This window comes from Aquarana catesbeiana, linkage group LG05 (genome assembly GCF_042186555.1).
Source record: "Aquarana catesbeiana isolate 2022-GZ linkage group LG05, ASM4218655v1, whole genome shotgun sequence".
Classification (NCBI taxonomy): Eukaryota; Metazoa; Chordata; class Amphibia; order Anura; family Ranidae; genus Aquarana; species Aquarana catesbeiana.
The window spans coordinates 194,709,422-194,734,666 of NC_133328.1; the positions used below are offsets into that span (position 1 = coordinate 194,709,422).

General features: G+C 40.2%; 1 protein-coding gene across 2 annotated transcripts in view; it reads left to right on the forward strand.

The window, feature by feature from the left end:
• Nucleotides 1-23,962, forward strand: part of LANCL2 (LanC like glutathione S-transferase 2) — a 121,229-nt gene extending 97,267 nt beyond the window's left edge. For both annotated transcript variants that reach the window (XM_073630460.1, XM_073630461.1), the window contains exons 7-9: nt 10,967-11,143; nt 21,663-21,735; nt 23,541-23,962. In XM_073630460.1, the coding sequence (XP_073486561.1) occupies nt 10,967-11,143; nt 21,663-21,735; nt 23,541-23,617 (327 nt within the window). In that variant the 3' untranslated portion in view covers nt 23,618-23,962. The remainder of the gene's footprint in view (nt 1-10,966; nt 11,144-21,662; nt 21,736-23,540) is intronic.
• The last annotated feature ends 1,283 nt before the right edge of the window (nt 23,963-25,245 follow it).

Sequence of the window (25,245 nt, forward strand, 5' to 3'; positions counted from 1 at the left end):
CTACGCTTTCCAACCGGAAAACGAAGGACCTGGGTATGGGGGTCGGGGTGTTTCTGAAATAATAGAGGAATTTTGGTAAATAAATCATTTTTAAGAGGTTGCCTCTACCTACCGGGGTTAAGGGAAGAGATCTCCAGGTGGAGCACTGCTGCTGGAGCTGGGTCAACAGAGGGAATGCATTTTTACCCAGATAGCCTGTCATTTCATTCCCTATTTCCCCCCCCCAGATAGGTAAACTCGTCTAATCATTTCAAAGGGGTTCCTGTATCTATCTGTGGCATTGACTGGCAGAGGGGAAAAAGGACCGATTTATTCCAATTTATTCGGATGCCCGAAAAACGGCCAAAGTTGTCAAACACCGCAAGGGCTGCTCTCAGGGAGTCAGAGGCATCTGCTAAATAGAGGATAGAGTCATCAACATATAAAGAGATCTTTTCTATCACTGGGCCCACCTGTATTCCTTTAACTAATTCATCTGCTTTAAGAAGGATGGCTAATGGCTCGAGTGCTAAGGCAAACGGGGCCGGAGAGAGAGGGCACCTCTGTCTTGTGCCTCTCCCCAGCTTAAACACCTCTGATAGGACACCATTAGTGCGGATGTGGGCTCTGGGTTGGGCATAGAGCATTTGGAGCCAGGTCAAGAATCTAGGCCCGAATCCAAATTTAGAAAGAACTGCCAAAAGGTAGCCCCACTCAACCGAATCAAAAGCTTTCTCCGCGTTGAGTGAGGCCACTACTCCCAGTTTATCGGAGGAGGCAATAGCTATAGCTGTGTGTGTAGCCGGCGGATATTTATGTCTGTTCCCCTGCCTGGCATGAATCCTGTCTGGTCTGGATGTATAGTCAGGTGCAAAAATATTGGGACATCAACACAATTCTAATCTTTTTGGCTCTATACACCACCACAATGGATTTGAAATTAAACTAACAAGATGTGCTTTAACTGCAGACTTTCAGCTTTAATTTGAGGGTATTTACATCCAAATCAGGTGAATGGTGTAGGAATTACAACAGTTTGTATATGTGCCTCCCACTTTTTAAGGGACCAGAAGTAATGGGACAATTGGCTGGTCAGCTGTTCCATGGCCAGGTGTACGTTATTCCCTCATTATCCCATTTACAAGGAGCAGATAAAAGGTCCAGAGTTCATTTTAAGTGTGCTATTTGCATTTGGAATCTGTTGCTTTCAACTCTCAATATGAGATCCAAAGAGCTGTCACTATCAGTGAAGCAAGCCATCTTTAGGCTGAGAAAACAAAACAAACCCATCAGAGAGATAACAAAAACATTAGGTGTGGTCAAATCAACTGTTTGAAACATCCTTAAAAAGAAAGAACGCACCGGTGAGCTCAGCAACACCAAAAGACCAGAAAGACCACGGAAAACAACTGTGGTGGATGACTGAAGAATTCTTTCCCTGGTGAAGAAAACACCCTTCACAACAGTTGGCCAGATCAAGAACACTCTCCAGGAGGTAGGTGTATGTGTGTCAAAGTCAATAATCAAGAGAAGACTTCACCTGAGTGAATACAGAGGGTTCACCACAAGATGTAAACCATTGGTGAGCCTCAAAAACAGGAAAGCCAGATTAGAGTTTGCCAAACAACGTCTAAAAAAACCTTCACAGTTTTGGAACAACATCCTATGGACAGATGAGACCAAGATCAACTTGTACCAGAGGGATGGGAAGAGAAGAGTATGGAGAAGGAAAGGAACTGCTCATGATCCAAAGCATACCACCTCATCAGTGAAACATGGTGGTGGTAGTGTCATGGCTTGGGCATGTATGGCTGCCAATGGAACTAGTTCTCTTGTATTTATTGATGATGTGACTGCTGACAAAAGCAGCAGGATGAATTCTAAAGTGTTTCGAGCAATATTATCTGCTCATATTCAGCAAAATGCTTCAGAACTCATTGGACGGCGCTTCACGGTGCAGATGGACAATGACCCGAAGCATATTTCGAAAGCAACCAAAGAGTTTTTTAAGGGAAAGAAGTGGAATGTTATGCAATGGCCAAGTCAATCACCTGACCTGAATCCGATTGAGCATGCATTTCACTTGCTGAAGACAAAACTGAAGGGAAAATGCCCCAAGAACAAGCAGGAACTGAAGACAGTTGCAGTAGAGGCCTGGCAGAGCATCACCAGGGATGAAATCCAGCGTCTAGTGATGTCTATGCGTTCCAGACTTCAGGCTGTAATTGACTGCAAAGGATTTGCAACCAAGTATTAAAAAGTGAAAGTTTGATGGATGATTGCTAATCTGTCCCATTTCTTTTGGTCCCTTAAAAAAGTGGGAGGCACATATACAAACTGTTGTAATTCCTACACCGTTCACCTGATTTGGATGTAAATACCCTCAAATTAAAGCTGACAGTCTGCAGTTAAAGCACATCTTGTTAGTTTCATTTCAAATCCATTGTGGTGGTGTATAGAGCCAAAAAGATTAGAATTGTGTCAATGTCCCAATATTTATGGACCTGACTGTATCAGGGCCGTAATGACTGTCTTTAGCCTGTTAGGTAGGATTTTTGTGTCTACATTCAGGATGGAAATGGGATGGTAGGAAGAGCATAGAGTCGGGTCTTTTCCCGGCTTGGGGATAACTACTATCACCGCCTCATGCATTGAGTCAGGAAGGTGGCCCTCTTTGAAGGACTTAGTGAATAAGGATTGGAGTCTAGGGGCCAGTTGTTCTGCATACATTTTGTAAAATTCCACCGGGAAACCATCCGGTCCCGGTGTCTTCATATGTGTGCTTTAGTTTGCTAGATTCTTTAAAGTCTAAAGGGTATTAATAAAATCAGCACAAGGGATATTGTTTACAGGCAATGATTACCGGGTGCATATTAATATATCGCCACAATCTTCTGGTGCCATGGGGGTTAATAGAACCAAGGGACTTATCATATGCACTCCTCAAGCGTGCCGACTATGTCTGCCCTGTACTATAGCTTCTAAGAAAGGAGGAGGCAGTCTGTTCATTATTCCACTAATCCTCTATTCATAGATAACATTTCATTCATGTAAGCTATAGTGTAGCTTCCTATAATTGGAGGAGGGTGGTGGCGGAAAAAGTATTGTCAGCACTTTTGAGTGCATATGTTGGGTCCCCTGGCTCTATTAATGCCTGCGGCGTTGAAAGATTACAGTGGCGGGAAAAGGATGGTATTGGAGAAGCACATTTCTAGTTATCTCTTATTATTATTCTGGATATAAAAATAGGGGGCCTAATTCTGCATTCAAGAACGTGTGTGAAATCTTATGTGACAATGCGGTCACCTAAGACCAAAAGTTCCTAAACGGATATCCATAGACCTTGGCTGTATGGTAACCAAATAATGGGACTGGTTCTCTAAATAATTATACCAAGTTAAAAGAAGGGTTCTCCGTATTATCTAAGTGAATTTGATACGTCATATGCCATTCGAATAGCATAGTCGATAAGTGTACCTTGATTCCATGTTTTTGCACAGAAGAAAAACAGCAAAAATCTCATCAGTTCTAGGTAGCTTGTGCATCTGTGATTTTGCCATTTTTATAAAATAATTAATTAATAAACCAATAATAAATATAATCCAATGTATTTCTTGTTCATTGAGAGACACAGGATGCAAAGATAATTGGGTTATCCTGCTGCTTACATTATTTGCACTGGCAAAAAAAAAAACGTGATCAGCCTGATAAAGCCTCTCCCACTCCCAGCATGCCTGTTTTTTGCTTTTTTTGATAGTACACCAAGGAATGCACTGTAGAGTGTAAATCTAGGCTACACTGACTGGATGCTGCAGATGCAAAGTGTGTGTGTGTGTATATATATATATATATATATATATATATATATATATATATATATATATATATATATATATACACACACATACAGTGGGGACGGAAAGTATTCAGACCCCCTTAAATTTTTCACTCTTTGTTATATTGCAGCCATTTGCTAAAATCATTTTTTTTCCTCATTAATGTACACACAGCACCCCATATTGACAGAAAAACACAGAATTGTTGACATTTTTGCAGATTTATTAAAAAAGAAAAACTGAAATATTACATGGTCCTAAGTATTCAGACCCTTTGCTGTGACACTCATATATTTAACTCGGGTGCTGTCCATTTCTTCTGATCATCCTTGAGATGGTTCTACACCTTCATTTGAGTCCAGCTGTGTTTGATTATACTGATTGGACTTGATTAGGAAAGCCACACACCTGTCTATATAAGACCTCACAGTGCATGTCAGAGCAAATGAGAATCATGAGGTCAAATGAACTGCTTGAAGAGCTCAGAGACAGAATTGTGGCAAGGCACAGATCTGGCCAAGGTTACAAAAACATTTCTGCTGCACTTAAGGTTCCTAAGAGCACAGTGGCCTCCATAATCCTTATATGGAATTTGTTTGGGACGACCAGAACCCTTCCTAGAGCTGGTCATCTGGCCAAACTGAGCTATCGGGGGAGAAGAGCCTTGGTGAGAGAGGTAAAGAAGAACCCAAAGATCACTGTGGCTGAGCTCCAGAGATGCAGTCGGGAGATGGGAGAAAATTGTATAAAGTCAACCATCACTGCAGACCTTTACCAGTCGGGGCTTTATGGCAAAGTGGCCCGACGGAAGCCTCTCCTCAGTGCAAGACACATGAAAGCCCGCATGGAGTTTTCTAAAAAAAACACCTGAAGGACTCCAAGATGGTGAGAAATAAGATTCTCTGTTCTGATGAGACCAAGATAGAACTTTTTGGCCTTAATTCTAAGCAGTATGTGTGGAGAAAACCAGGCACTGCTCATCACCTGTCCAATACAGTCCCAACAGTGAAGCATGGTGGTGGCATCATCATGCTGTGGGGGTGTTTTTCAGCTGCAGGGACAGGACGATTAGTTGCAATCAAGGGAAAGATGAATGCGGCCAAGTACAAGTATATCCTGGACGAAAACCTTCTCCAGAATGCTCAGGACCTCAGACTAGGCTGAAGGTTTACCTTCCAACAAGACAATGACCCTAAGCACACAGCTAAAGTAATGAAGGAGTGGCTTCACAACAACTCCATGACCGTTCTTGAATGGCCCAGCCAGAGTCCTGACTTAAACCCAATTGAGCATCTCTGGAGAGACCTAATAAAATAAAAACTATTGCGCAAAACCACACCCCTTTGAAAAAGTCACGTGGTGTGACGCAACGCGTCTGGGTAGGAGGAGCTATGTGCCGTCGCTTCCAGGGTACGGCCAGACACGGAAGCCTTCCATTCGCTACTGCTTGCTGTTTTTTTACATGTAAGTTGCTACATTGATTTAATAACATTTTCAAAATACTACACCATGGAGGATATTCTCTTCTTTTCCACCGGCATCCTGGGATCACCAATGTGAGCGGTGGGGAGGGTCGCAATTATTCCTTTTCACGGGCATCCACGGACATCTCTCCAGGAAGTGTGACCATTCTTGAAGATCCCCTGCACGGAGCATCATCTACCTGAGTGGTTTTCGCTTGATTCGGCCCATTGGGGGCCGCTGCTTCAGGTAAGAGGCTGGGGGAAATATCTGTCACGCACCGGAATAGAAGTGGATGCATTTATCACAAGACACTTGCCATCACTGCATCTGCATTTTTTTTTAGAAGATTCCCTCTTGTGGACATTGTTGTCACAATAGGAGTTGCACTGTTTTGGACCTTTCTGAACTTCATTGCACTATTGTCACTTTGTTAAAAACTTTCATTGGTTCAACAGTTTATGTGATACCTTCAGTTACACTGTTTATTGCACATATGCACTTTGTGAATATTTTCTTCACATTTTGTCACTTGTACAAGTTTTATATATAGTAGTCGCACCAGGAGTTGCTATCATGTTAGGAGTCACTATTTTGCACATTATTCAATACGCACTTGTCACTTTATCTGCTTTATCAGTTTGAATAATTATTGCATGAGTTGCTGATTTGGACTCATACTGATTTGTTGCAATCTATATATTGAGCTAGACTTGGTAAATTACTGATATTGTTTAAACAGTTTATGTGAAATCTTCAGTCTACATTTTTAGTTTGCACTGATGCACTTTGTGAATATTTTTTTTGCGCACACTTTGTCACATATATTTCTTATTTAGCAGTTGCATGAGGAGTTATTATTGCATCAGGAGCTTAAGTTTGTATACTATTTATTATGCACTTGACACTTTATTGGTTTATTTATTTGAATTATCATTGCATTGGTTGCTATTTGGATTATTAATATTTGCTACTATCAATATATTCTGGGGGATTGGATCTTGTGATCACAAAGTATTATCTAGTGCACTTTATTTACATGCACAGTGCACCTTTATGATCAGGATTTATTGTACAGCACTTTGAGAATATTAAGGATAGGATAGCACCACATACTCTTTCTATTCTGGAGAGACCTAAAAATGGCTGTCCACCAACGTTTACCATCCAACCTGACAGAACTGGAGAGGATCTGCAAGGAGGAATGGCAGAGGATCCCCAAATCCAGGTGTGAAAAACTTGTTGCATCTTTCTCAAAAAGACTCATGGCTGTATTAGATCAAAAGGGTGCTTCTACTAAATACTGAGCAAAGGGTCTGATTACTTAGGACCATGTGATATTTCAGTTTTTCTTTTTTTAAACATCTGCAAAAAATGTCAACAATTCTGTGTTTTTCTGTCAATATGGGATGCTGTGTGCACATTAATGAGGAAAAAAAATGAACTTAAATGATTTTAGCAAATGGCTGCAATATAACAAAGAGTGAAAAATTTAAGGGGGTCTGAATACTTTCCGTCCCCACTGTATATACATTTATATATATATGTCCGCTTTGTGTGTAAGGTTAGGCAGCTCCTTGAGCCACATGCAGTTCTCAGTTTTATGGTGGACCTGGAAGTGTTTTTGTCGCGTTGCCCACCCCTCAGTTGAACTGCTTATGGACATGCTAATTGTCTTTGAATCCCTCAATGAATAAGAAAGAAAACAGGATTTATGTACCCAGTAAAATCCTTTTCTTGGAAATTCATTGAGGACACAGGTCTCACTACTCTGTGTTTAAGTCTTGCTTCAGCATTGGTTGTTACACAACTAAGGCATGCTGCGAGCGAGAGGGTTCTTTTTTTGTTTGCCATTGTCCAAATCCTCTTGTAGGAAACGGTATAATCCAATTATCTTTTGAAACTTGTGCCCCCTCAACAAGATAAGGATTTTACGGTGCGTACAAAAAGAAATGTGTTCTGTTCTGTCACTATCCATATGTAAAGTAGATCCAAGCAATTGACATCTTCTGAGGCCATGCTGGTACCTAATATGGCTGATGAACCTCAATGATCTGGCGAAGGGGGTGTGTGGACATATTGGGTGATCTCCTGGTGATATGTAATTGTAAAAAGTTTAATGACCCCTGCCTAACACCATAGGGCGGCACAGTGGTGTAGTGGGTAGCACTTTCGCCTAGCAGTAAGAAGGGTCGCTGGTTCGAATCCCAACCACGACACTACCTGCCTGGAGTTTGCATGTTCTCCCTGTGCCTGCGTGGGTTTCCTCCGGGTACTCCGGTTTCCTCCCACACTCCAAAGACATGCTGGTAGGTTAATTGGATCCTGTCTAAATTGGCCCTAGTATGTATGAATGTGAGTTAGGGACCTTAGATTGTAAGCTCCTTGAGGGTGTAGGGACTGATGTGAATGTATAATGTATATGTAAAGCGTTGTGTAAATTGACGACGCTATATAAGTACCATAAATAAATAAATAAATATAGTATAGAAAAGTAAACACTCCGATTTTATTATTGTTGTATTATTTAATATTATTTATTATAAATAATACTTTGCCAGAGGAGAGGTGGATATGTACTTACCACAATACCAGCAGATGCGATCGTCACAGAGATGCCTGGTTTTCTTGGTATTTTGGATTTATCCCCTCTGTCTTAAATAGATACTGGGATTCACATCGTTCGGAGTATATTGCTATACACCTGATATCTATTTTCCCCTCTTAGATATTTGTTTACTTCTACCTTTATAGGTCCGGACTATATCCTTTTTGGCAAAACATCTAAGACAGATCCTATATTCCTCTCCTCTGTTTTGATGATTTATAATATTGAGTAAAAAACTCTGTATATAACACACTTGCAATCTATGTATGGTTCCAAAGAAGCAGGGTATCCAGTGTAACGCGTAGACCAGTTACAAGTACATGGATCCATCAGATTTACATATCTTTGTAGTGATTGCAAAGTTTCTCTATGCATATCTATGTTTTTAATATTGTGTCTGATAATGTTTTATGTGTAATAAAATGTATATAGATTTTGGTTATGTTCTCATTTGGCATATTTAAAGTCCCACTACTCTTCTGTTTCAAAAATACCATATATATTTATGGGATGATGCCAGTTTGAACTCGAGATTGGATTTTATGACATGTACTCTACCTTACAACTTTCTTGCTGTGATAACCTGTAATTGGCTATCACAGTGGTCAACCACACTACAGCTCACCCCTTTTACTCTTTTTCCTCTTGAATAGAGAAAGATACATTGGGGTTTATTTACTAAAGGCAAATCCACTTTGCACTACAAGTGCACTGCAAGTGCACTTGGAAGTGCAGTCGCTGTAGATCTGTGGGGGACATGCAAAGAAAATAAAAATAAAACATTTTTACTTGCACTTGATTGGATGATAGAAATCAGCAGAGCTTCCCCTCATTTCGATCTTCCCCTCAGATCTACAGTGACTGCACTTCCTAGTGCACTTGCAGTACAATTGTAGTGCAAAGTGCAGTTGCCTTTAGTAAATCAACCCCACTGTGCCTTTTTCTGCTTGCTAGAGGAGAAACGTGTAACAGTAATATAAATGGAATTAAGATATGGAATTAAGATAAAGCAACTAGATCTAGGTTGTTCTAGGTCAGGGTTAGGGTCAGTATCAGAGTGGTTTAGGTATAAATAACAAAGAAAAACTAAGGCTCCATGTACACTAGCGTTTTTTAAATGCATACTATTGTTTCTGGGTTTTACTACGAGTAGGAGGATTTATTTTGGGTTGTTCTTTGGTGGAAAGTTATGGTAACAGCAAGAAATATACAGCTACATTTAAAAAAATATATATTTTTGCTATGTAGGCCAGTTTTCCTTTAATGATCAAAAAATCATGAGATATCTATCGCTATTCACCTGGATACACTAGGTAATTACAGTTTTACAAACATGTGTCAAAATTGAAAAACTGGTTTTAGGTCCATCATGAAGGGTTTAACATGGTGTTGCTCACCGTAATATGTAGCATTTGTGTAATCATGCAATCAGTGGGCTTGTAAGTTCTTCAGCTACCAGATTTCTAGTGGCTTCAGATGCTCTGACAAGCAGAGGGTACTCTTTATACAGCTTTACATGTAGCTGTAATCCATTTAGCAGGCCTAGCGCAGTCATTAGTTCTCCAGACACCCGCTCTCTAGTGGCTTATTAAACTCCGCTGCCTTCCCGTCACTAGGAGATTAAGATAAATCACCTGAAGCTTGCTAGATATATAGATCACAGGGTAAATGACAGTGCTTTTGTATTAAGGGTCAACCGATATAATTTTTTTTGGTGCGAATAACGATTTTTCGGCTGCCATTAAGGCTGATATCAGGTGCTGATATTCTGTAGATTTTAAGTTTTTTTTTTTTTTTTTGTTTTTTTTTTGTTTTTGTTTTTTTTTTTTACATGTAAACAGGTCCTCTTTATGGAGGGATCTGAGATAAGACCCCAAAATATTCCACTGCACTTAAAAGTATTCAAAATGCCAAGATCTGCGTTTTTGAATACTTTCTATTTCTTAAAACTGGCGCCTTTCGGATGAGAGTAATCCGAAAGTAATGTGATAACATCGCTTCCAGGTTACTAGATCCGAGACCCGAGCAAAGCAATTGGCTTTGTTCTGGGTCTTTGGCCAGCGGTGGGACGAGAGACCCGGGCTGAGCGGCGGAAGGCGTCAGTAGGAGGGGGGACGTCTCCTCCCGCTGCTTGTAATAACGGCCAAACGGCTGCTTAGCCACATCGGTTGTTATTACAAGAAGCTGATCGTCCGCGCTAAAGAACAGTACCGGGCATCACTCCGGTACAACCCCTTGAAGCAATATCTGTAAGTTTTTGTTACCGATACAGATTCTTAAAAAAAAAAACAAGTGAATATCGGCCACGCTGATAATTGGTCGAGACCCCTAATTTGTATGCTTTGGAGGTTGTTGAATGTGTTATATCTAACTATATATGTGTTGTTTTTGTGTTTTTTTTTTTTTTGTTTTTTGTTTTTTGTTTTTCAGAAAGTGCAGGTACATCCCATCCCCCTCTGGTCACTTGCCTCAGACCCTCCTACCCACCTTCCAGCACAGGACCTTTTATAGAGCTTGCAGCAACAATATACCACCCAGTAATTATATATCCCTCCAGCAAAAACAATAGCGGAAGTAAATATAGACATGCTGGATTCTATAATTAGAGTACTTGTATATCAGTTGTAGACTCCCTGTAATAAAGAACACCGGCAGTTAGGACATGGGTAGCACAAACTCTGTTGCACTTGCTTCCCCTGCTTGGTGCAAAGGCTGAGAGGTGGAGGGCATGTATCACTTTGCTGGGGATCGACTGGGCTGGCCAGGAGGCTGAAACTATACAATCCCTACCGACAAATGCAGCTGCAGGATTACTCCGTGGCAGAACTGCAAAGAAATAATGCCATACTATTTTACTACAGATAGAAATGTGGTCGAATTTAGTTTGCCAGCTACTTTTAGGGCACAGAGATTTTGTAGGGGTGCTTTTATCACCCACTCCCACTGCCAGTACACATATGGAACTAGGACATGTGCCTTGTAATATTTTTCTATATGCAGAAACTTTAATTTATTGTAACATTGCAAAGTATATTGTTTTTACTTTACTTGAAAGTGTAACCCCCACCAAATTTTGTTTTAGCTTTTCAAAGACGAGAAGTACTTGAAAGATGCCATGGAGTGCAGTGATGTCATCTGGCATAGAGGATTATTACGGAAAGGATATGGCATCTGTCATGGAACCTCAGGGAATGGATATGCATTCCTGTCTCTATATCACCACACTCAGGACAGGAAATATCTCTACAGAGCCTGCAAGGTAATGTTATTCTGATGTGGATGCTGTACCTGTCAATATACAGTATATGCCACCTATATGGTCTATAATAGTGTTTGCCATACTTTTAGTTATTTATTCGTAGGGTAGAAGGTTAGAACCCTTGTCAGGTTTGTATTGCTGTCTGTGTCTCTGCTGGGGAAATTAACCCTTTTTGTGGATGTCCTGGTGACCATTATGACCAGGACAGAAACTGCAGGGAAGTCCAAAATGTTAGTTGTCACCAGAATAGGAGGTTAAGTTAAATCTTCCAATGGGGACGCCCTGTCAAAATGTCAATTTCCCCTCCGATTTCCTCTTCCTATATGAATTGAAGGAAAATCCCGCAAACAGGACACAGACAAGAAAAAAAAAATGTTGGTGTTCTGGATAGAATAGGGTAAAGTTAACCACTTGCTGTCCTGCCTACAGTAAGTTTACTGAAGGCAGGCGAGCTAGACAGCCAGGCACAATCACGTACATGTATGTCGCTGGTATATAAGCACAAAGCGCACCGCTCCCATGACCGCTATGTCCACCGGACACAGCAGATTGCAGCTCCTGATACCTGGGTTGCTTTGAGCGGCCAGGGTATAACGTGATCACAATGTAAGCACAACAGCTGTGCTTAGTGTTGTGATGCTGTGATTGGCCCACAGCTATCACATGGTACCTGGATCAATCACAGCACCCTGTGCCATGTGATTAGTGTGATGAACACGGGTGTCAGATCCCCGCCCTCCTCGCTAACACGCGACGAAGGACCGGCCAACCTCACATTACGCTGTCACTTACGTAACAATGCCACTCTCAGCTGCGCCCAGCACAAAGATTTTCCAGCTTGCAGGACCACAATCTAGATGTGAGCAGCCTGAGAGTGATTGTCACTGGGCTAATTACACAGTTAACCCTTTAACTGCCACCACCCCCGTTTAAAAGACCGAGCCGGGGGAGACTCATAATTTTAGCAATACCAATTATAATTAGAATAAGCGTCTGCAACACACACTGCCACCACAGACAGCTCAGAGGTCTTACTCTACAACAGTAGCGCCCTTCAAGAGGCAGGTTCGTTTATAGCTTGCATTAAGAGCTTTAGAGACAAGGTTAACACTTTTCAACATAAGGGTTTATTATGAAAAGGTCAAAGTTGATGCAAATAAAATATTTACAGAAAAAAGATGTTTCAAAAGATAAAGACAATATACAGCCACAAAGGAATAAGGTAGAATTGGGAAGGAAGAATACTTGCAATTAATGTCTGAGGTTGATCAGAGTTTGATCGATGAGCTGGGTAATCGGTTCTCAACTTGGCAGATGTTTCTTCTTGGATGGTGAAAATTGAGTACTGTCCGTGATACTTTTTTTATTTGCACTAACATACAATTTTTCAGGACAAGCTTTCGGGGTATGTCCCCTTCTTCAAGGTCCAAGCAAGGTCTTGGATGGTAAAAGGAGAACTGACCATTGTCTTGGCTTCTCCTCTTTCCTGTCAAATCAAAGGGGGTGTTGACAGCGACCAATTGTCTGGTTATCTTGTTTTAGGGGTTGGTTGCTGGGAGGTGTCTACACTCATGATCTTGTCCCAGGTAGATTTTGTGATACATATCCGTATCTCCGCATCTGTAGTGTTTACAGACTCCAAATATCCATATTATTGTTCAGTGTGAGATGTGCTTCAAAACAAATATAAACATGCTATATCTATAGTGTATAGTCTACTTAGAAGGAATAAGTGGTACCAGTGATTTCCCACATGACCTGACATAGGGGTGTCTGGACTTGAAATGTTAGAAATTATCTGAGGAAACTAAATATGTCTACATTACGGCCATGCTATTATTACTTTGGAAGTTATGAAACATGCTGGAATTTCATACTTATTCCACTTCTGTGAATTCAGGTATTTACGACCGATGTCTGCTGGTTCTCTGAATGGAGAGGGTGACAGTTTTACGACAGGCCTGAATCCTGCCAGGCCAACAGGCTGTTTTTACTGACCTAGCCTGGTTCTGCTTTCTCTGTTGGGATAACCTTTTCTTTCCTTTGAAATTTTAAAAGCTTTGAATTCCTAAGACAAGGATGGAGTTCAGAGTTTTCTGTAATGTTACAGGGTTAGCCAAGCTGTCATGGCTGCGTTCCAAACAACATGGCAACTAGCTACAGTGTTTCATGTCCAGTACGTTATATCGTTACAATTAGCTGTAGCCAATTATGGATCACAATAATAATCAAGCTGTCATGACTGGAAAGCCATTCATAACAGTGAACATCACTGTTATAAGCAATGACAGTGTAAAAAAAATCCCCATGGTGACACTGAACTACTCTGATGATGTATAAAAAAAAAAAAGTTTAGAAATTTTTTTTTTTTTTTTTTTTTCCTACATACTGTAATTAGTCAGTATTCCTGAACACCACCACACCAGTCATACCATACCAACGTTTATACAGACTAAATAATATCCACCACAGTGGGTTATTTTTACCAAAGAAATGTAGTAAAGTACATTTTGGCTTAAACGTATGAAGAAAGATTACTTGTTTGGAAAATTTACAAATGGAAACTTAGAAAAATGTTTTTTTTTTTTTTTTTAAAGATTTTTAGTATTTTTTGTTTTGTATAGCAGATTAATTACCACCAAAAGAAAGCTCACAGTATTGCATGACCAAGCAATTGCCAGTTAAAGTAGCACAGTGTTGAACAGCATAAAAATGCTCTGGTCATGAAGGGGACCAAGTGAATTAAACTCCTGTCGGGTTTTACTGCTGTCTGGGACTCCATTTTCTTAGTTTCTGTTTTTGTTTCCTTTTTTTTGTTTGTTTCTGTTTTCTGTTTTTGGGCATTTTCCTAGCTAGGAAGTAATGGACAATCCATAACAGGGAAACCGACAACAATTAAAAAGCCAATATTAAAAAAAAAACACATTTAATACATCTATGCAATACATGCATAGTTCTCCATGTTTTATACCTTCATAAACACTGACAGTACATAAAAAGACTTGATGATTTTCCAGAAATGTAGCAAACTCATAAGTTCCTGTAGCGAGCTGACAGCACTGTTTCTACTGCACTGAATTTTCAAGCAGTGTTGTAAGCCATGGCAGAGTTCTCTTTCTGGACTACAGAACACCTCCCTTTCTCCTCATCTCCATAACATATGGTAGAGTTTTGTTTATAGTCTATCAGGGAAAGCTCAGGCAGGTCAGACAACGCTGCTTGGGATTTCACTACATCAAAGGCAGAATTGTCCACCTATACTGGAACTTAGAAGCTCACTGGATTTCTGACAGACAGATGAACTGGAATGTTTTACACTTTCAGTGTTTTATAAAGGGACATAAAGCATGCTCTGATATCATTTAGGTGATATGAAACCCATTTTTTGTAAAATTAAAGTGGAACTTCACTCTCTCAATCAACATGGACTATTTTTAATCCTTATGCTGCTAGCATTAGTAAATAGATAGGAAAGTATATCGTATTTACTTTTTTTAAACTTCTTTTTTTTTTTTTTTTTTTTTTTTTTTTTTACAATTTTTCAGTTACTTCCTTTCCAGGCCTAGACAAATGATGTCATACATTCCAGGAATCTTCAGGAGGGGTTTTCTCAGCTAAGCACACTCCCCTGTCTCATGTCTGAGCTAAGGGCAGATGGATTCAAGGAAGTAAAATGTTACATGAATCATCTGCCCTTACTCAAGATGGCCAAAGCCAGAAATGCTAGGTGGGTGTTTTTTAAAGGGGTTTTGTGCAATAATAAAACTGGAGACATGGATGGGTGGGTGCGTTTGATTTGATTAACAAATGTATTAAGATTTTGGTGGCAGCACTTTCATTGTGTACTGCTTCTAAAGCTTCTGAATTGTGATCCTGTAATTGACCTGGTCCTTCTGATCGCTGGCCTTGTTTTCCGTTGTAAGTGTGGCTCCTTGGCGTGCAGGTTCCTTGCTGGAACCACCTTTATGTGCGCACACACATAATATCTGCCTGCACTACACAGGCAGCCCAGAGGTATAGAATGATAAAGTCATGGTGCTGGTGCGTATGCGCAATGGTGCTAGAGATGCTGGGACATGAAGTTCTGAGAAGGTAAACAAAACACTTTAATTCTAATAGTACAGTACAGGATGCAGGCAGTGTATTCATACACTATGGGCTATACAGTTGTGTTCAAAATAATAGCAGTCCAACCAGATCAATCGCTGTTTTTGGTATAAATTACATTTCTACATGGCAAATAATTTATTAGTAGGTGTAGTAGAGTAATAGAAAACCATCAGACCCAACCGTCATGACATACATGCTGCTGTTTCTGTGTAATTGAATCATTAACTGAAAGGGGCGTGTTCAAAATAATAGCAGTGTTAGTGCTATAGTCCAATTAGTGAGGTCATTTAGTCTGTGAAAAAACAGGTGGCCCTTATTTAACGCCTTCATATCCGCGCTATAGCCGAATGACAGCTACAGTGCGGATCTACTTTGCCAGGAGGCCATCAATAGACGTCCTCCTTTTTGCACAGCGCGCGCTGTGATCACCGAGTCAATGAGACTCGGGTGATCACAGATCGGAGTAAGGGGCCGATCTTGGCCCCTTACCATGTGATCAACTGTATATGCAAAAAGGGGAGTTGGGACTTTAAATGAAGCAGTTGAAATGCGGAGGATTAAAATTGTAAATTTATTAATCATAGTAGAAATAATAGAAAGATTTCATATATATACATACATATTTACTTGGCATAAAAAGTGTAGGCATACAAGATGGAAGAGTACATGCAATTGAATGCGTAATCATACTAAATAGGTAGTAGTCAACATAATATTAGTACAGAACAGTGGATAGCCTGCGGATGCCAGAGGTGGCATCTCCGGTAACTGGAATAATAATCGCATAATAGCAATAATGGTATTATTAAAAATAATGACATCATCAAGGTGCAGTAGATAAGGTAGTAGCATCAAATGTAGCACGACGCGTTTTGTGGATGGTTTACTCCACTCTTCAGGAGCTGATGCGACATAATCCTGAAGGATATATACATAAGGTAAACCTCAATCTATGTAGAGAGGAATTAGGTAAAAAATGCTAGAGATAGTTGGCCAAAGAAAAACACACTTACCAACCCTGACACTGAGTGCGACGCATGGCAGATGACAAGGAGCGGGCCGGAGGCAACAGACCTCGCAGCTGGAGCTGAGGCAGCATGTTATGTCTGGGTTGCGCCAGGTAATGGAAAGGCAGTGTCTAGAAGGTGGGGTGATCTCCATGTAGCACCAATGGTAGTATAAGACTTGTCAGAAAAAAGGGGGAAATCTGGGAATAAATATTAAATATCAGTGTATATATAGTTAAATTCAAATGATTATGTAGAGTAATATATAAAAATAATGTACCCAAATATGGAGTATTGGTAATAATACAATGGAGATTATGTGATGAACGGATATGATTGAAGGAGTGACTAGTAAAAAGATAAAAATATGTGTAGGTATTTGTACAAAGGAATTATTAAGGATAAAGTGGGACTGGTAGGGGAAAACAGAGTGTGCAATGAGAACGAAGCAAGGATGTGACAGGGAAGGTGAACCTAGTCTCAGGAAGCTTACCTGACGCTGTAAGTAATGCACACCCGGCAAAGATGGTGGCAGCTAGTATGCAGGAACCACAGAAGGAGACTGGCCATAGAAACAGCCAGCTCCGACTGGGGGACATATATATACATGCCACCAACGCCATGTGCGTGAGCCTGCGAGAGGAGGAAAGCGGCGTCCGCACCTGAGCTAAATAATCGCTCAGTGTTTGGCGCCAAGGAGCCCTCCCCCCAATGGTAGATCACGCAGATGACGCTCCAAACATCAGCGCGGTGACGTCAAGGCCGACGTCCCGCGTATGACGCAGGGACCATGGCGCCGATGTGCGAAGGGGCATCCGCCCGAACCTAAATAATGTATATAGTAACCAGTGCCGGAAGTGCCATCCATGATAATCTTGATAAACTGGATACAAACATACACAGTAGGTACATAATATGACCGTTTCAAAAAGCCAATGACAGCTGATCACGTGATGTATACAAAAGATCAATAGTCCTGCTTTTTTTTGAGGAGAAAAAAAAAAAAAATCACTGGCTTCAGTGCAAGGGACATCAGTCCCGAAGAGGAAGAGGCGAAACTGTGCCTCATCTGTGCCCACCAATATTGCCTTCCAGTGCCCACACAGTGCCACAAATTAGTGCATAAGTGCCAGCAATCAGTGTCACCTATCAATGCCCACGAGTGCCACCTATCAATGCCCATCAGTAATGCCAATCAGTGCCACCTATCAGTGCTGCCTATCAGTGTCACCTACCAGTGCCCATCACTGCCAGCTATCAGTGCCAGCTATCAGTGCCAGCTATCAGTGCCACCTATTAGTGACCTTCAGTGCCACCTATCAATGCCCTTCAGTGCCACCTATAAATGCTCACCAGTGCCGCCTATTAGTGGCCATCAGTGCCTCCTATTAGTGCCCATCAGTGCAGCCTCATCAGCGTACATCAATGAAGGAGAAAAATTACTTGTTTGCAAAATTTATTAACAAAATATAAAACAGTTTTGTGTATTTTTTTTTTTAATTCCTTTCATTTTTAAATTTTTTTTAACAAAAAATAAAAAACCCAGAGGTGATCAAATACCACCAAAAGAAAGCTCTATTTTTGGGGAAAAAAATGATAAAAATGTCATTTGGGTACAGTGTTGTATGACCGCGCAATTGTCGTTCAAAGAGTGACAGCGCTAAAAGCTGAAAATTGGTCTGGGCAGGAGGAGGGTTTAGGTGCCCTGTAAGCAAGTGGTTAAGGGTAAAGGCAGCAAATGTTGTACATGTTGGGTATAGTGCATTTCTCTCTGAAAATCTGACTAAAATAGGTTGTTCCAGACATTGTTGCTTGGAGAGGGGAAAACGTATAAAGACATGCAGAAACGGATAGGCTGCTCAGGTAAAATCATTTCAAATGCTTTAAAATGGCAACCAAAGCCAAAAAGACGTGGAAGGAAGCGTTAGGAAATGATCAGCTCCAGGGTGATCAAAGAAGGTCTAAAGTTAGCTGTGATTACTGTAACAATTAGAAGACGACCTATGGGAAGCCAAGTTATCGGCAAGAAGCCCCGCAAAAAGTCCCATTGTTGAAAAAACGACATGCCAAAGAACACATTGACTGGCCTAAAGAGAAATGGTGCAATGTCTTGTTGACTGATGAAAGCAAGATTGTTCTTTTTGGGTCTAGGGCCGCAGATAGTTTGTCAGATGACCCCCAAACACTGAATTCAAGCCACAGTACACTGTGAAGCACCATGATATGAGGATGTTTCTCATACTATGGTGTTGGGCCTATTTATTGCATACCAGGGATCATGGATCAGTTTAAATACATCATAATAATTGAAGAGGTCATGTTGCCTTTTGCTGAAGAGGAAATGCCCTTGAAATGGATGTTTCAACAAGACAACAACCCCAAACACACCAGTAAGCGAGCAGCATCTTGGTTCCAGACCAAGATTAATGTTAGAGAGTGGCCAGCCCAATCCCCGGACCTTAAGTCAATAGAAAACTTGTGGGGGGACATCAAAAATACTGTTTCTGAGGTAAAACCAAGAAATTCAGAGGAATTGTGGAATGTAGTGCAATCGTCCTGGGCTGAAATAGCTGTTCACAGGTGCCAGAAGTTGGGCGACTCCATGCAACACAGATGTGAAGTAGTTCTCAGAAACCGTGCTTATACAACTAAATATTCAGTGATTCACAGGAAAGCTAAATCTTCAAGTATTTTTTAGTTCATACAGTAAATGTTTGCTTTTGTAAAGAAAAATGCAGACACTGCTTTTTTTGGAAAAGCCAAATACAGTATTACCTTGGATTACGCGCATAATCCGTTGCAGAAGAATGCTTGTAATCCAAAGCACTCATATATCAAAGCATGTTTCCCCATAGGAGTCAATGGAAACGCAGATAATTTGTTCCAGTGTCACTGTTTAGTGTATGCAGTACCATGTGTGGCCAGAGCTGGGGGGGTGTCGGAGACACTCGGAGAAGCCCGGAGACACGCGGGAATGAAGTGTTTGCTAGTGTCTCCAAGCGTCACCGGCGCCCCCACACCTGTGGTCAAATGCGGTATTACACACCCCAGAGGCTTGAATCCTGCTAGTCTTGCGTGAAAACACTCACAAACCGAGTCATGATTTAAAAAAAAAAACAGCTCATATCGCGAAACTCTCGTAAACCACATTACTTGCAATCCAAGGTTTTACTGTATTCCTTTTTTCTTCACTTTGTGTAGAGTAGTCACACATTTGAAACATTTTTCTTCATGTTTTTTGATGTGGACTAGACTGTGTAGTGTTCCCAATGCATTTGTGTGTATGGAAATAGAAGCTATTATAAGGATTTTGAGCTTTACTCACTTTTTAAACACACTGCTATTATTTTGAACACAACTGTAGGTGAGTACCTTCAAGTGATTGGACACTGGCAAAGCTTATGCTTCTGACTGGAAATTCAGGGAAGCCACACTAAAGGTGCTGAAGAGAAAAAAAAAACAATTTTCCAGTTACAATTGCTCAAGTGGGGATGTACCTGTTATAAAAACGCTTCGGCTTTAGTACCTCTTTTATTATGCATAATTGGTTTGATATAAATCTCCATACATTTTTGTTACTTTGCTCTAGTGACACATTTCCTCTTCTGTAACCACGTAGGTGTAAAAACTCCTGTTTGTATCTATGCTCCAGTTCTAAAAGCTCCATGCACTTGACCTATGGTTTGTGATCCCTGGAGTACCCACACGCCACTATTTGCGATGACTATCTAAATGTTTTGCTGCTCTGAGGCATGTGAGGGCTGCCTGGCAGATGTAAATGGCATCTCAGAGCTCATACAATATATTTTATGATCAAGGCAATAACTCTTCAGGGAAATCTAGATCTTTCATGGTACATTTGGGTCTGAAAAATTCCAGCTTTTGTAGTGGCTGTTTGAAATGGAGTTACATTAACCTATTCACAGCTAGAAACAGGATATTAAAAATGCAGCAGGCTTCCCTTCAGCTACCAGAGCATCAAAGTGCAGGCCAGATACGACAACGCATGCATAATAAAATATGGTAGGGGTCCGTTTATGATGTGCAGGCTTTATTCTTCATTATATACCCAGAAGCACAACGTGTCCCTGATCTGTAGTGGATGTTATCACTCTTTACGTTCGAAAGTTGATTATGTAGTATATTTACTACATTACGTTACGATTTATATTATAATCATATTTACTATATTATATTATGCTATATTTTATTACTAGCATATCTACTATATTTCTCTAGTCCGATGTGCAGGTATCATTTCCCATAGCAGTCTTTTTTTTTTTTTTTTTTTTAGGCTTTACTTTCCCATGTTTAATTTCACTGCCTATATATTATAATATATTTCACTAAACTTTTTTTCTGCAGACTTTTTCTGCCATGTTTTGTTTTCAAGTTTAAATCGGTATTTTTTGCTAGAAAATTACTTATAACCCCCAAAAATGATAAAGTTTATTTCTTAGAAAAGACCCTAAGGAATAAAAATGGCGATCGTTGCAATTTTTCATGTTGCACTGTATTTGAGCGTTTTTTCAAATGCAATTTGTTTTTTGGAAAAGATATATTTTAATTAATGAAAAAATAACACACACACACTATATACCCCAATTTTTTGGTAAAATGTGAAAGATGATGTTACGCCGAGCAAATAGATACCTAACATCAGGCTTTAAAATTGCGCACACTCGTGGAATGACGACAAACTTACGGTACTTAAAAATCTCCATAGACGATGTTTTAAACGCCTTTACAGGTTACCTGTTTAGTTATAGAAGAGGTCTAGCGCTAGAATTATTGCTCCCGCTCTAACGTTTGCAGGTCCTCTTTATGGAGAGATCTGGGGTCAAAAAGACCCCATATCTCTTCTTTACCTTTTAAAAGCAAAAGCTCCCAAAAACTTTTTTATTTATTTATTTTTTTTAATCTTTTGCTTTAAAAAAATGATTTAATTCCAGCTTGGACTTCAAGTGACATTGTGACATCGCTCCGGTCCTCCAAGGCCATAGAGCCGATCAAAGAGTGTTAACTCTTTGATCACCTATGGGAGCAGCTGGCTGCTCCGTCAGATCATTTCTTGGTCTAACTGGCGGAAACTGCAAGCATGAGCAACTCCGGCGAGTGGAGGGAGGGGGGACGTACCCTCCCGCTGCTTCGGAAAGTGTTTCAGTGGCTCATGAGCTGCTCAGACCACTTTCATGAGAAACTTGCTGCAAAAAAAGCCCAGTTTCTGACATTTTCGGAAGGTACAATTGTCTCCCAGGTAAAATGGGCAGTAGCCTAAAATTTGGAAATGAGAGTTGGCAGAACTTACAGGGTATTTGACAGATGAAGAAAATGATGCAGATTTTATTGTGATTTGTTACTGATCTCCAATCCCATGTGTGAGATTGTTTTCTTTCTTTTAGTTTGCAGAGTGGTGTTTAGATTATGGGAAACATGGATGCCGAATCCCCGACAGACCTTACTCTCTCTTTGAAGGTATTAAAACTATAAGCTTGAGTAGCTTGTATTGTATGAATTGGCAAACTCTCCAAATCTTTTTATATGGAGGTTCCATGATGGGTTCCAAATGATGACCTCATTAGAGAAAGTTGCCTGGTATTATTAATAGTTTATGAATACTTTTCTCACAGAACTGCCTGAACATAGAAAAGTGGAGGTGTCATCCACAGCAAGTCTTGCTCTTTTTGTATTTTATTATACACTGACAAAATGTACAGAAATGTAGAAATAGTTTCCTTTTTTAAAATGTTTTAATTCTTTTTATTGTAATTAACCATTACAGTAATAATAATATATTACTGTGATATGACTACGGTTACAAGTATTAAACATTGCACAGAAAATGCCACTGAAGCCTGAAGGTGGCAGTGTTTATCTGCAGGCTTTTATTTTCTCAGTGATATCTCCATCCTGCATGTGATCACTATGTTATAGTTGTCAAAGTGATCAGATGATCAGGAACCAGTCTGATTGGTTCCCGATTGTCAGTGGGGGGGGACCCAAGCTGTCAGTGATAGTCGGGTTTAAAAGCCAGTAGCTGCATAGTGTAGCCCAGAGATCTTCAAACTACGGCCCTCCAGCTGTTACAGAATTACCATGAGGCATTGTAAAACGCCGATATTCACAGACATGACTAGGCATGATGGGAATTGTAGTTCCTGAACAACTGGAGGGCCGTAGTTTGGAGACCCCTGTGTAGACTGATGACTTCCAAAGGGATCGTTTATAAACCTATACCCAGCACAGGGTATTGTGCAGGGGGACTTTACATACAGATTTTGAGAGGGAAGGATAAGTGCACTTTCATTACTTTGCCTTTATTCAAACTTGCCTGCTTGAAAAAGTTAATTTCAAGGGATACCTGTTTTGCAGATACATTTTGCAGGAGTTTTAAGCCTAGTACACACAATCGGAAAATTGGAAGTACACAGCTTTCGAGAGGCAATCCTTACACTTCATGCTAAATTATCCAAAGGGACAAACAGAAAAAATGTTCTCATACGATACCAGACCATATGATTTTCGTTAATCAGTATAGTATTTGACCGAACAAAATCCTAAGACCAAGACCTCAGAAACGAGAAAATACATTACAATACAACACATTACATCACTTACAAAGTTGTATCCTGCCGTACGAGAATTTTCATTACTGTAGTAATCTCTTCATTTTCAATATGAGACTACATGCAAAAAAAAAAAACGAACAATCATTGATCTGATATTCCCATCGTGTGTACGAGGCTTTAGGCACAAGGGCCTTTCAGCCTAGAAGCAAGCAGTATGTTTACATCTTCTCTTCCTGCAGATACTCCTTGCCATCACTAGAGGGAGCCAAAGGAAATGAACAAGATGAATTTCTCATTTATCCCAATACGAAGTGTCATCTTCCCTTCAGCTCCCTCTAGTGGTCCCTGGGAGCAGCGTGTAGGAAGAGATTGCTGTAAACAGCCAATTTACAAGCTGAAAGCCTGTATCTGAAATTCTGATTAACAGCAAAAAAGCTGACTTATTTGACCAGGCTGCTGGAACAAATAAGAATAAAGTATTGAATGTCTATTGAAATATTCTTTTTTTGTTTTGCAGCTTTAATGCATCAGACTCTGTGACTATTGCAAATGTTTAATATATATAATTTTCTAAAAAATATCAAACCTTCCTGAATCACAAAATTGGATTATGCACTCATAAAGTGCTTGTATGTAGCCTAGCAGTTTCTTCACGCATCTCCCTTCCTTTTTCTAAAAGTAAATTAAGAGTTTCTCTCTGCTTCTTTTCAGGAATGGCTGGCGCTATTCATTTCCTATCAGATGTGTTGACACCAGAGACTTCACGCTTCCCTGCATTTGAACCTTGATTGGCCGGCAGGAGAATTTGGGATACAGTCTGTTTGCAGTGAGGAGATGTTGAATTTCCACCCGTCATGTTCAGTGCCTCCACCACATGCTGCCAGCTTTAACTTGTCACCACTTTTTGCAGAGTGTTCTGGCAATGTTTACTGAAGCCGTTGCTGCAGAAAATGGGCTAAATGGAATCTTACATTATCAACTCTGTGATCTTGATGTTCTGCAGACTGAAGATGCTAATTTATTTGTTTTATGTTTGCCATTGGACGTGTTTACCAATGCATTCTGATGGCATTTCATTTTCAGATGCGTTATCGCAACATTTAAAATTTTTTTTTTTTTTTTTTATAGGTATAGTACATGCTATACAAACTCCCCACTCACTTATAAAGCAAGAGCCTGAGAAATGAATGACAGGTTGACAGCGGCTGCACATATAGATCAATTATTTGCAATTTGGGACAGATGATCAGTCCTGTATGCAATCTTTCTGCATCGATAGAAAATCATTTGTCCCTGCCTGCAGGTTGCTCCACGTGGGATTACCTGCAGACAAGCGAAGCCGCTGTCAGCCTGTCATTCATTTGCACAGGTTTCCTGTCTGCAGCTGTTAACATATATCTGTGATTCCTGCCACAGGTATCCACTGTCTGTTCATATTCACCCATGTGAATGTAGCCTAACATTTTAAAATAACTTATTACGTCAGAGATTAAACAGATAACTGTAAAGATAATCAAGTGCAGCTTAAAGTGGTTGTAAACCCCATTTGTGAAATTTGACCTAAGCACATATATCTGTAGTGTTTGCTTATCGCTCTCCAAAGCTCTAAGTGTCGTTTCTTTCTGCTGCTCCATTCCTCTTGTCAGCAGAGTCACTTCTGACAAGTTCTCCTACATACAAGATAAAAGCAGCTAAAAATTTGTGTCGGAGAACTTGTCAGAAGGGACTCTGCTGATAAGAGGAATGGAGCAGCAGAAAGAAACAACACTTAGAGCTTTGGTGAGCGATAAGTAAACACTACAGATATATTTGCTTAGGTCAAATTTCATGAATGGGGTTTACAACCACTTTAAACTGCACCTGATTATCTTTACAGTTATCTGTTTATTCTCTGACATAATAAATTATTTTAAAATGTTAGGCTACATTCACATGGGTGAATGTTAGGCTACATTCAGAGGGAGTTTAGAGGTAGATTAGCAGAGACGCCACACCCACTGCTCCAAGAGGGAAGAAGATTTCTAACACGATCTGCACTTTCTAAACAATATAGAAAGGGAAAGACCGCAGATATACATGTAAAACGTATGTAGGGAGATTTGTTTCATCTCTGTGTATCGTGTGAGGCTGTTCACTTCACTTGGTATAGGAGAGGGTGTACATCTATTTTAAAGTGTTCAAAAGAAGACCTGGTTTATATGGTAATCAGCAATTTGATGTTTCAGGTGATTTGATGAATAAGGTCCATGTCCTAAATAAATGATGCCAGCGATGAGGTTACTGGTTCAGCACACAAAAAGGATGCCTTCAGTATGTTTTTGTGTCAGAGATTGTGTGCACTTTAAATCCTAAGTGCAAACATTTTCCTACATGATGCTGTCACATGTTTGCATGTTCACCAGTGACTGTGACTGAA